Source organism: Gasterosteus aculeatus, chromosome 5 (genome assembly GCF_964276395.1).
Source record: "Gasterosteus aculeatus chromosome 5, fGasAcu3.hap1.1, whole genome shotgun sequence".
NCBI classification, from domain to species: domain Eukaryota; kingdom Metazoa; phylum Chordata; class Actinopteri; order Perciformes; family Gasterosteidae; genus Gasterosteus; species Gasterosteus aculeatus.
The window spans coordinates 6,366,073-6,377,939 of NC_135692.1; the positions used below are offsets into that span (position 1 = coordinate 6,366,073).

Sequence of the window (11,867 nt, forward strand, 5' to 3'; positions counted from 1 at the left end):
TTGTGGTAATAAGTCAGTAATTTGGTGTGTATATCCAGCCTTTATTTACATCCACACAATCAAGAGGTCGCGTTCGCGGCATTGTCATACAAACCACTCTGTATGCTTGAAGCCAGTAGCTGTAAGAAACATTAGATGTTAGACATGGGGGAGGGTGGCAATGACTACTATAGCGCAAGACCGCTCATCCTCACCAATTCGGGAGACTATTTCTTCACACTCCTTGGTGGTGCTTGCTCGAAGCGCCACGCAACCGAAGCCTGTGGCAGGAGCGGTTTGTAGGGAGTCTCTGAGAAGGGAGCAAATCACGTGCTTCGATGAGAATCCCAACCAAGCCGGTCTACGTGGACCTGTTTGGACATCAAATCTTTGGCGTGTGTACTTACGCCATGCAGAATGCAAATATTGTGTAGTCTGATTGATCCAATCTCCCTACACATGAAATATCTGGATAGTTGTGTTGCAACAGCTCCTGAGGATGCAAAAAGCATGATGTGATTTGACCATTCACTGAGAAAATGCTGAACAAGTAATTGATGGGTATCACATGCTTACAGATTTACTATTTTGGTCTGTGCACGTCAGATGAGTTTCCTTCATATCCAACAGCACATCCTGCAGGAGAAATCGGTTGAGTGCATGTTTAAATTGACAAGTGAATTAAACCAATTCAGTGTGTTGCCGTGCATTTTTGCAGCTGGGTTTAATTTGACCCATGTGGCTTTTGGCACGATCCCATTACCTTGATGGGCAGGTTTTTCTGCAGCACTCTCATAATGGCATGCTGCAGCACCTCTTTGCCCCCACACTGAGGATGAGACCGGATGTCGCAGCAGTTACCAGAAAGACCAACCCATCTACAACTAGGTTGTAAAGCAATCATTTACCAATCCAATGTTCGCCTTTCCCAAGAACTGCACACGGTACACAATCCTGTTGAGAGATCGGTCAGTGCGTTATGTCCCGAGTACGCCGGGCAGAGTGCTCCCTAAATCTGAGAGCCAACTTGCCTTCCCTCTCTGAGGCACTGTGGCTCTGAGGTTCTCTGGCCCTCGGTGGCCGACTGCGGGGAGGGAGCGGGGCCGAGCTGCAGGGCGGGGTTCTCCATCCTCAGGGCCCGTAGGTGCTTGACGAGGGGCCGGTACATCGTCCCGTCCTGGGCGCGCCACCGCAGAATGCTGATGGACAGGGGGCGGCCCTTCAGCCAGGAAAGCACCATGCCTGCCTGGGGGGGAACCGAAAAATAACATTTATGGTTCCGTGCAATTCTAACTTACTCGCGTGTGTATATATGAGATTTTTCCCAGTTATTTTAAGTTCTACCGGACAATTGGATTTAAATGAATGTCACAACTACATATCTAGTTTATAATAAAGTACGATAGACACAAGTACGGGTGGAAATGAGTGATGGAAGTGAAAGCCTGTGAATGGTTAAGACATTATAATGGGTGCCTGGATACCTGTTTATTCTTGGAATTCCTCAGCGAGGTTCCGTTGATCTCATCAATGATGTCACCGGGACGGACAAACCCGTCGGCGTGAGCCTGACTCCCGGGTGTCAGGTCAAGGACGAAGACGCGCCCGCTGAGGTACCTGAGAGGGGCAGGCGGAGGAGACGCGGCGGGTTGGATGGATCTGGAATATTTGGAAGTGAGATGCTTCTCGGTGGGAAGGAAGTCCATTGCTGGACGATACAAACCTCAGCACCAACCCCACATCCCGGCAGGGCACCACTTCATACGTCTCACACACCTGGAAGGGTCCAGAAACAATCAACACATGGGAATCACAGAATCGTCCCACTTGTGAGCTCAGGGACCCTAAAGTTCCCATTTTTCTGTGATGCTGACTGTCCCGTAACAATAATGAGAGATGTTTTTACATTGTAATTACCGGTAGCAGCCAGCTCTCGTCCAGAAAACTGCAGTTCTGTTTATAGAGACCAGAGGTGGTTATCAGTTCAATTTCACATTTTGGAAGAAAATGCATACTTGCATACATGTCACATTTGCAGTTTTAGAAATAAAAAATGTGCCGGCCGGACCTCCATGTCCAGTTTGAACTCCATTTGAGAGAGGACCAGCAGCAGCGACATGAACGGCTCTGGAAGGGAGACAGCAGCGACGTTGCTGTCAGACACTGGACGCCACAACCAACAAGACAACAATCTGTAAAGGTAAGTGGAAGCAGGCGAGTGAAAAGGCCTCACCTACAAATCCCTTGTTCCTGAGGATTGACGTTTCCGCGCTGTACCACTGGAAGGGGCGAGAAACAAAGATATTTGAGCCGAATCGGGTTCTGTCTACCAGTCTCAACGTTCTGCATCACAAAGTAATGTCTGTGTGTGACCTCCAGCACTCTGGGTGTGTGCAGCAGGTGTGTGATTAACTGCGGCAGAGCCTTGCGTCTGAGGGCCAGTCTGAGCAGGTAGCGGCCCCGGCCCTGAGCCAAGAGCAGCTTCCTGCAAACCCTGGTCTGCTCCACCACCAGGGACAGGGCAGACAGCCTACACACGCAGAAAGACAGACACACACACATGCATCAGCAGAGACAACGGAGATTAACATGGCTTTTTTTAATTAGTGATGTCTGTTGGTTGTCTCTTGTTTTGTTACCTGCCACCGGCGTCTTGGCGAGTGAGCTGTTCAAAGCAATGCCAGTAGTCTCTGTGTGCCAGACTGAGAACCGGTTCTGGGGGGAGAGGGACATTTGCTTAACATCAAAACCACTAAATAAAAAAACACATCAAACTCTGTGGAACTGCGCTTATGTGCCAACTATGACGGCCAACGCCAGAACATGTGAGCCGGATTGTACAGCCTTGCAATTTGTTCTCAGAATTTATCAATTTATCAAGGAATATGTATCAAGGAAGTGCATATTCATCATGGGGATACTGACGTTGGAGCCCCTTCCTCAGGACCAGCTCCAGAAGCTCACAGCAGGAGGCAAGATGAGGGTGGGTGTCGGAAACAATCATTCCATCTGACCGCAGGTTCAGCACGCACACTGTGGGGGACCAACAAACACGCGATTTGACTGACGATCTGTTGCACGACCAAAAATAAGCATATCTGTCATGCAACCCGCGTGATCGTCGCCGTATCACACATCAGCATGGCCGCACGATGACGCAGAAGATAAGGATGTGCAACAGTCATTTTATCCCATCGAACTGTACGTGCTGTTATGGAGACCTACCTCTGAGGGTGCCGACCAGAGGGTCTCTGGGTGCCATGTTCGGAGGACCGTCTGTGAGCACCCGTACGGACACACGCAGCCTCCCGTCGGTAAACCGTCATCACACTTCCGTGTCGCGTCCCGCACGTACCGAGACACCCGCCCATTCACTCATCCGCAGGCTGCCCGGGAGCATCGGAGAGCCGGGCACCGAACAACCGGATCAACCACATGGCGAGGCTTTGTAAACAAGCGACATGTAAAAGGTTTGTTCTTGGTGGTGAAAAATGTACTAGGTGGGGCGATCCGAGCAATCTTAGCTGTGTCACCCTCACAGGCAATTCTCTATACTATTTGGATAAGTGTCTGAAAAATTCCATCATGAGTTCTCATGGGCTAATTCATTTGGAGGTTTATTTAATCTTGAGCTCCATGGCTAGGATCCAAAGGCTAAGAGTTTAGTTTAGTTTAGTGTTATTCCAAAAGTCAAATCTATCATCCTGTTCAATAGTGAAAACAAAAAAAAAATCTCAATGAAGGTGCCCAAAGATTGCCCACATAACTCTTACATTCATCCTGTAAAATATACAAAAAAAACTTAATTGGAAAAATGTGGACATCTGAAATGATCAGTGTTCACTGCAGTGCAAAAGTCCTTCACAAATCCTCAGAAACAAACTTCCATAAGTGCACATACCATGCATGGACAAACACCTAAGTTGGTTTACTAAAATGTGTACTGTAAATTTTGCGGCTGGAAAAGATGGAAAAAATCCTAACGCAGAATATCAGGGTGAACCTGTTCAGGACCCAGAATGCCACCGCCTACAAGGAGAAATGGACACCAATGAAGTAAGAAGTTTCATTAAAACAGATCATAGTAGATACATGCAGAAACATCTTTGAGGAACATGTAATGCTTCCTAAAACGCATACCCCACTTGTTAGTAGACTTTTTGTGCGGCAGTGAAGCTGTGGTTTACGTTGGCAACATTGCCGTAGCTGCCCCCTGGGCCAAGTTGGCCTATGTGGTCACCGTGCCATTGCCTCCTTTATGAAACTGTTTGAACGTTTTTTGAATGAAATTCTTATTTTCCTACGCTCTCCTTCAACAAAGTTACAAAGTTAAAAATAAATATATATATATCTATATATATTCTAAATTAAATATGTTAATAAAAAAGGTACAAATATTCAAATTATGTGTCTAATATAATACGCATACTAAAATAGTTGTCTGCATGATAATAAAAGGCAACTTTTGAGATCTTATGGTCAATATAGCTAAGAAATTGGGTTGACATCTAGCATCAATGAAGCTTAAATAACCATATATATAAACAAACTCATGTTTTTAATATGGTTAAGCAGAACCTTCTTTATAATTCTTTATGCTCTTGCTGAACGTGCCATATGACCTTTTGAGTGCCGCTAAACTGTAGCTTTTTAAACAGTTTTCAATTACAGTTGAAACGGTTGCCTAGTGGAGTGCATTCTGCTGGTAAGAGTTCAAAAGTTATTTGGAAATGGTCCGATTAAAAGACAGTTCTGTGAAAAGGCTGTAAAATGTCTTAATACGATATACCAGAACAGGGTCGAGGGTGTGACTAAAACAATGAGTATGCGTCTGGGATTTGAAAGCAGCCTATCAATTCTAAGAGTGAGGTAAATGCAGTGCCATGGTTATTATTTTTGATAATCCACATGCATATTCCAACCACTCACAATAATTTATTGATCTGCTTTAATGACTAAACTTGATAAGAATTCTGGGAGTTCAGTTAGAAATTCATGAATACGGACATGAATGAAAATGACTTGGACAGCAGATTTCTAGTTTTCCAATGAACACTGACTTTCTGAAGAGCCAGCCAATCAGGGCTGATCAGCTACTCCTGTGACACCTGCAGATGGGTATATTTACCTGCGACGTGACTCAGATTGCATTTTCTGTTGGTGACCGAAGTAATGGGAGTGTTTTGGGCCTTGCTTGTTTCTGTGCTGACTGTCTGGTTTACCAAAGGTATTTCTCTATGTCAATTCAAGAACTTTGCGGTGGAGTATAGTAAATGTAGGGGTGATGGAGTAATGTTTGATGAAAAGCAACTTCTTTATCTGCAGGCTCTGGTTTGCCGGTTGGTGGCAAGAATGAAATGAGTGGTAATGGGCAGCAGAGGACAATGAGAGGTAAGAATATTGGTGACTACATATTTCATGAGGTTTGTTAATGACACTCATTTTTGTAACTTTACTATAGATCTATCTCCTAATGACTCCTCCATGAAGAAGGCCCTTACACTTCAGCATTCACTTGAGTCTGTGTTGCTGAGGAAGTCTAAAGAAGGTGAGCAACTTCTGCTTAACGCTACTTGCTGTTTGTGTACGGCTCTGGTTCTTGATGACATTATGTGGTATTTACGTCTCATAGAGGCTGTGTCTGGCTCATGGTACTTTTGATTTCATTCATTTTAATGTCTTCACTTCAGTCCAACTGGAAACCAATCAAGTGGAAGTGGCGACCTCCGCTGTCTACCTGCAAGTTGTTGAAAAGGTGCAGGGCGACAAGGGCAGCAGCAGCACAGGCCAGAACGACACAGTGGACGATGGCAGCACGGGCCAGAACGGCACTGTGGACGATGGCAGCACGGGCCAGAACGGCACTGTGGACGATGGCAGCACGGGCCAGAACGGCACTGTGGACGATGGCAGCACGGGCCACAACGGCACTGTGGACGATGGCAGCACGGGCCACAACGGCACTGTGGACGACTACTCCGCAGGCAGCAACAACGGCACTCTGGGAGACTGCGGCTACCCCAACTGCACAGTGAGCGATTATGACTACGAAGTCCAAAATGTCACAGTGGCCGACGACGCAGGCGGCAACAACGGCACAGCCGGCGACTACTCGGGCGGCAACAACGGCACTCTGGGAGACGACAGCTACCCCGGCGGCAACAACAATGGCACTGGGGGCGACGTGCCGAGTAACGACACTCCCCTTTGGCGACGACAAAGTGTGGAGCGTCAACGCTACTCTGAACGACGACGAGTAGTTAACCGTTAGACATTTTCTGCTTGTACCTACTTTTAATTACTGTTAAATAAAACTAACTGTAATTGATGTTTGTTGTGTGAAATTGAAGAAGTAGACTTGGTGCCTTGCAATAATGAGCCATGAACTTCTGTGGAATGGTCCCCTAGGCAGTCTATACTTATAGCAACTTACCTGGGGCTGACTAGTTTTCCAAAAGGGTCTTGAGCCTAGTGTTAAATGAGGTGACTTTCTGCCCCCTGGACTGACGCGAATACAGGAAGTAATACAATGCCTCTTCTAATTGCATTGCTGTAGTGATATAATTTGAGGTGGGTAAACATGTGAATTTTTTTTCATACCCACCTCGACGCAAAGCCTCTAAGGCTGTATTGCCTTATGTTCGGTTAGTCATATACAATCAATGCCAGTGAATACATGTGTTTGGAGTTTGTAGTTAAATTTCAAGAAAACTGTAAAGCGAAATATTTGTAGCAGCTTGTCCAGGCTGACTAGAAAATTTAACAAAGGAGTATTGACCAGACTTATTTTTGTCGGAGTGCGCCATCAGGTGAAGTAGCCGGCTTTGATAAGCGAGCGGCCACAGAAGCATATTAGCCACACCTTGACGATCCAACTTCACTACAAATCCATAACTAGTTAAAAATAACGTTTGGCTTTAAGGTAATACTTTGCCTTCAGCTAATACACTTAACGTTATGTTTTACACAGACCTTCAATACTGGCTAATGACACTTCTGTTTATATTTTATTAAAATATAAACCATAAAGAAACTGCAAAAACAGGACTGCGAACACCTGGTAAAGTAAGAGGGCTTTGGCGCCCTCCTGCGGCTCTCTTGTCAAACGGCAGCTCGGTGGCAGATATGAGCTCACAAGAGGACAGGCGGAATAAACCGAGCGAGTCCGAGCCGAGCGAGGACGTCACAGAGGACCGGCGGAAGAAACCGAGCGAGTCCGAGCCTAGAGAACATCACAGAGGAGCTTCGCGAAGTTGTCTGCGGAAAGGAATATTCTCCCGTAACAAGGTTAGACTTTGACCTTTTTTTCCCCTCCAACAAAAAATGTAACACTAGAGAAAAGGCGACTGACATTATCGCTGCCTCTGGGCGTTATTAAATGAAAAATAAGTGTCTTCGTGTTGGTGGTTGTTGCCTTGAGGAGGAATCGACGGCACGAGTTTTTTTTTTCTAATATTTGAAAATGATTGAATTTGACGACGGAACACTAGAGACCCCACAATGTAGACCCACATTGCCAGTCAAAAGTATTTTTTTTATTTAATTCAATGAGAAAATATGTCCAAACATTGGACTGGTATTGTACTACTGTTTCTATTTTCACGTCAGATATTATATAATAATATACTCCCTGTTATGGAGGGTTACAGTCTTGTTTGGGTGCTGCCTCGCATGCTGGTCATCAGTCCCGATATAGACCGCCTGTACCTGGGTTTGTACAGCAATAGCAGCAGAGGTAATCCTGGATTTCCTCTAAATCTTCCAGCTCTGCTACATACGTGCTCTCCCCTCAGTGCCAAAAAAGAAACCCACCATCTAACCAGGGTGTTACCATGGAGACGTTTGATAGGCATGCCATGGTATATCCTCCCTCTTATTTGCTCCCAAATGCACTTGAAGGTGAGCAATAGGCCTCCGGTGTATCAGTTTAATCAGTTAACCGGCTCAGAGGCTCATCACCTGACAGGCTTTCCTAGTTCATATGGACCACTTACATTGACACGTGAGTCTTTCTGGCTTTCTCTATTGTGTAAAAAAAAAAAAAAAAAAAAGGTTAACCACAGTGTGCCTTTTTCGAGAAGTCAAAAACAAATGTTCATGTTTATATCACATCCTCACAGGTCAGTCAGTTATTGGTCACTGAAAGATGAACCCTCAGTTTCCTTTTGCCCGAAGCCCTCAAAATCTCCGTCCCATGTATAATCCCCTCAGAGCCATCAAACTGGCGTACGCGCGGGGTGGGGGGGGGGGCGGACTGCTGAATCAACAGCAAACCCGTCCAACGCCTCCCCCCTAAAAAGTGCTCTGCGCTGCTGTCCTGCATCTCCTTGGGAATAAATTTCCAATTTCAAGACCATGATGAGACGCATCGACCCACGCGGCTGCTGCGCCATGCGTTTCTTTTGCTTGTTTAGATATGCAATAAGCCTCTCACTTTCGGCTTGTGTGTGGGTGTGTTGAGTGGGCTGTCTCTTTTAGCTCTACTGCCAATGCATGGGTCCCCCCCCTTCCCTGTCGAGAGCTCACAGGGCCTAATGATGAGCTGTCAGTGCAGAGCAGTGAGGAAAGGTCTGCAGTGCTTCTCTCTCTACACGCACGCTTTTGCCACATCTCATAAATTACCCCCTTTCTGCTCTCTCATCGCTCTGTGTGGCCGATGCCAGCCCAGTCAGCTGCACTTGAGCTCCAGCACTCGACAGAGTGTGGTCCAGAGTACTGAATCTTTTTCAAATCTTTTTATTCCGGTGCATCGGCCTCCCTCTCTCCGTCTATCAGCATGATTAAGGACTGCCTGCAGTTCCTCATTGAGCCGGCCAAGAAGCTCAAGGTCCGCCTGAAGGTAGGATTATGCGACCCTGGTCTCCATAGTACGCTGGCCGTGATGCTCTTCCCAAAGGTTTCCTGTTTCTTTGCTCCAGGAGTCTCGTAGACGAGTGAAACATGACAGGAAGGAGCCGCTGGTGGAGAGTCAGTTGTTCATCATGGAATTGGCCCGAGAACTCAACAAAATTTGCCAGGTAGGCCGTCCTTCTCTTTCCTCCGTCACGTCTTTCTGTCGCAGACGAGCTACGCGCCCCGCGGGATGTCCCGTCTATATCACGTGCTGCGTGTCCATGTGTCCTAGAGGTCCAACATCCTCAGCCACATCTGGACCGGTGAGGACGTCTGGCCGGCCGGTGTGTGTCGTGATTTCATCGTGGAGTGGGCCGCCGTGTTGGAGAGGAGAGTCCAGGTATGCGCGTCTTCAGTTGGTGTTTTTAATAACTTAATTAATTAATTAATTAAATTGTGGATCCAAAAGCTTCTTGGTTGTTCTCCCTTCTAATGGGAGGTAGTACAACTGCTTGTTTTTGCGGTGCCACTTCTGCACCGGAAAGTTTGCGTCAACGCGCTAAACGCTGTGGCCGCGCTTCAATGTCTGTGTCCAGCCGAGGATCATCCCCTCCGAACAGCAGCACGAGAAGGCCGAGAGGAAAGACTGGAAGGGACATCTCCTCTGCATGCTGGAGGCCGGGGGGGAGGGAGACATGGGGCCCCACAAAAGAGTCATCATGGAGTGGACGCGGGGGATCAAGAGCAGACCTCAGGTGACTATAGGGGGTCCGATGTGCGCTTTGTATGCTGGCGGGTTGCCAATTATAGTCTGACCCAGTTCTGATCAGGATGATTAAGCTAAACCTCGCCCTTGACAATCACCCATCGTACTCAGGAGCGTGCACGGAGCTCAGAGTAAACATCCCGGTGAGCCCCCCCCTCTCTCTCTCCGTCCCTCTCTCTCCAGCCCACCGTCTGGCCGGGCGAGCCGGTGCTCATGATGCTGGACGACCTGGAGTTCCAGTGGAAGAGGGGCCGTCTCCTCAACCTGCTCCCCGCCGTGGAGCTTGTCATGCTGGCTGTGATGAATGCCGACAGCCCCGTCAAGGTTCTCGGACGTCCGTCACAACATGCCCCCCCCCCCCCGGATGACATTTGTTTATTGTCCCCCACTTGAATCCGTTACCATTGTTTGGATGAGTAGTGTGCTAATTCCATAAAAGAGGTGTGAAATCTGTGGTGGTGTGGAGAAGTGTAACGTTTACGCGCCTCGCCGGATCCAGACCCTCGAATAGTCTCTGGTCTCATTGTAACCCCCCCCCCCCCACACACACACACCTGTTGCCTGCGTTGCCTTTATTCGTCTGCCTCTGTTGTGTTCTTTAGAAAGACGTGACCAAGCAGTGGCTGGTGAGAAAGCAGAGGAGCCAGAAGATCGGTGAGGGACTTCTCAACGTCTCGTTAACTTTGTAAAGAAAAATAAGCATTTAAACAAAACCAAGTTACAAAGAAGTCCGTCAAGCACTGGCAACGCTTAAAAACCGACTGAACTGCTTTCAATTACACCAGCAGTGTGTGTGTGTGTGTGTGTGTGTGTGTGTTAGGGCAGTTGACCTCTTTAGCCGGAGTGAAACTTGATGACTCAATTTCATTAGAACTAATTTGTATTGATATGTGATTAAAGTGAGTGAAAGCAGGGGGGGAGGATGTGAGCAATGAATAGAGTTCCTGATTTCCATCCTGTAATCACAGCAAACCTCGTTCTTCTCCTTTCAGACGCTGTCCGCTACATCCCTCACAGCGGTGAGTAGAACGCAGACCAACCAATGTAGTGACCCCAGTCATCTCATCAGTGATCAATCTGTGGACGGTAGTGATGTGATTCCCCCCCACGACAATATGTCACGATGGATTGTTTTTATGATGAATTTGATTTATGTTTCTCTTCTTCTTTACAGTGTGGAATTGGATTTGCGATGCTGCAGGTATGAAAGAAAAAAGCATTTGAAATCAAAGCCTCTGCGATCCTGGTTATTATGTCTCATCACAAACCCCGTGTTCCCCTCCCCAGAGGAGGTCACGCTGGACTCTGACTCGGCCAACGCGGACCTGCTCATCTCCGGCGACGGGAAGCGCATGCGCTGCGGCCTGGAGCGCCGCCAGGTCCCGCGGTGCCGCCAGCGCTTCGACGGCTGGTGGTGCGCCGCCGGCCGAGAGGGCTACACCTCCGGGCGCCACTACTGGGAGGTGGAGGTGGGCGAGAGAGACTGGCGGCTGGGCGTGGCCAAGGCCTCGGCGGCGAGGCAGGGCTTCCGCTCGCTCACCACAGACGCGGGCTACCTAACCCTCCGGCTGGAGAGGGGAACGGACCTGAAGGCACTGACGGTGCCCGCCGCCCCGCTGCCGCGGAGCCTCGCGCCCAGGAAAGTAGGCGTGCACCTGGACTACGAGCTGGGCCAGCTGTCCTTCTACGACGCGGAGAAGCGAGCCCACCTGTACACCTACAACGAGAAGTTCACGGAGGAACTGTACCCCGTGTTTGGGACCGTGGAGGTGGTCAGGGACCTGGTGGTCAGGCCCGCGGGTGTGAGACTGCCGTGCCTCTGCCCCGGGCCCTGCCTCTGGAACTGAGCTGCTGCTTCACGCAAACACGACCACCATCGTTCTGTTACTCTGGCTTCATGGAGACATGCTGTGTTTCACTATTTGTATCGTGTGGATGGGTGTTTAAAAGGTGGTTTGGTCGTTTCCACGCAGTTCAACAAGCTTCGAGCATTAACCCAAATGGCCCATGGTTTTTCATTTCTGTATCTGCAAGGTATACCTTTTTTTTTATTACTTTTTTAAAATTATGAGCTGAAAGCTGCTGACTAGCAAAGTCACAATAGCCTGAAGGCACTGGTTCTGATGTGAACAGAACAGCTTGCTAACGTACAGCAGGCAGATGAGTAGGTCGATGCATGTGATGAGTTAAGTATCGCTGTTTGCTTAGAAATATTTCAATAAACTGCAAATGCTGCAACTTGTCAGTGGTCACAGATCTATAAAACCATCAAATCAAATGTTCAACAAAT

At 48.0% G+C, this 11,867-nt stretch overlaps 2 protein-coding genes across 5 annotated transcripts; one reads left to right on the forward strand and one right to left on the reverse strand.

The window, feature by feature from the left end:
- Nucleotides 1-20: 20 nt before the first annotated feature.
- On the reverse strand, nucleotides 21-3,370 carry LOC120819842 (uncharacterized). Of its 4 annotated transcripts, XM_078102793.1 has the most exons (16): nucleotides 3,205-3,368; nucleotides 2,905-3,012; nucleotides 2,619-2,694; nucleotides 2,353-2,509; nucleotides 2,213-2,258; nucleotides 2,048-2,106; nucleotides 1,897-1,932; nucleotides 1,703-1,755; nucleotides 1,464-1,596; nucleotides 1,011-1,225; nucleotides 888-933; nucleotides 743-808; nucleotides 556-615; nucleotides 387-472; nucleotides 195-289; nucleotides 21-119 (listed from the first exon to the last, which is right to left on the reverse strand). In XM_078102793.1, the coding sequence occupies exons 1-16, from the start codon at nucleotides 3,239-3,241 to the stop codon at nucleotides 85-87; spliced, it is 1,308 nt and encodes a 435-aa protein (XP_077958919.1). In that variant the 5' UTR covers nucleotides 3,242-3,368; the 3' UTR covers nucleotides 21-84. The 4 variants fall into 4 exon arrangements, with proteins under 4 accessions (XP_077958919.1, XP_077958917.1, XP_077958918.1 ...); XM_078102791.1 differs by having other exon boundaries at nucleotides 1,886-1,932; nucleotides 2,213-2,509; nucleotides 3,205-3,369; XM_078102792.1 differs by having other exon boundaries at nucleotides 21-289.
- Nucleotides 3,371-7,100: 3,730 nt separating this feature from the next.
- On the forward strand, nucleotides 7,101-11,818 carry LOC120819830 (uncharacterized). The gene is made up of 10 exons (XM_040177571.2): nucleotides 7,101-7,266; nucleotides 8,755-8,818; nucleotides 8,898-8,996; nucleotides 9,104-9,211; nucleotides 9,408-9,566; nucleotides 9,761-9,901; nucleotides 10,180-10,231; nucleotides 10,570-10,596; nucleotides 10,752-10,778; nucleotides 10,865-11,818. The coding sequence occupies exons 2-10, from the start codon at nucleotides 8,756-8,758 to the stop codon at nucleotides 11,422-11,424; spliced, it is 1,236 nt and encodes a 411-aa protein (XP_040033505.2). The 5' UTR covers nucleotides 7,101-7,266; nucleotide 8,755; the 3' UTR covers nucleotides 11,425-11,818.
- The last annotated feature ends 49 nt before the right edge of the window (nucleotides 11,819-11,867 follow it).

Coding starts and splice junctions, on each gene's coding strand:
- LOC120819842 (XM_078102790.1), bottom strand. CDS start 3,241: ATGGCACCCAGAGACCCTCTGGTCGGCACCCTCAGAG. Junction 3,013..3,204: donor TCTGGTCGGCACCCTCAGAG/GTAGGTCTCCAT, acceptor GGTCCCCCACAG/TGTGCGTGCTGAACCTGCGG. Junction 473..555: donor CAGACCAAAATAGTAAATCT/GTAAGCATGTGA, acceptor TTGCATCCTCAG/GAGCTGTTGCAACACAACTA.
- LOC120819830 (XM_040177571.2), top strand. CDS start 8,756: ATGATTAAGGACTGCCTGCAGTTCCTCATTGAGCCGGCCAAGAAGCTC. Junction 8,997..9,103: donor AACTCAACAAAATTTGCCAG/GTAGGCCGTCCT, acceptor CATGTGTCCTAG/AGGTCCAACATCCTCAGCCA. Junction 9,567..9,760: donor GGATCAAGAGCAGACCTCAG/GTGACTATAGGG, acceptor CTCTCTCTCCAG/CCCACCGTCTGGCCGGGCGA.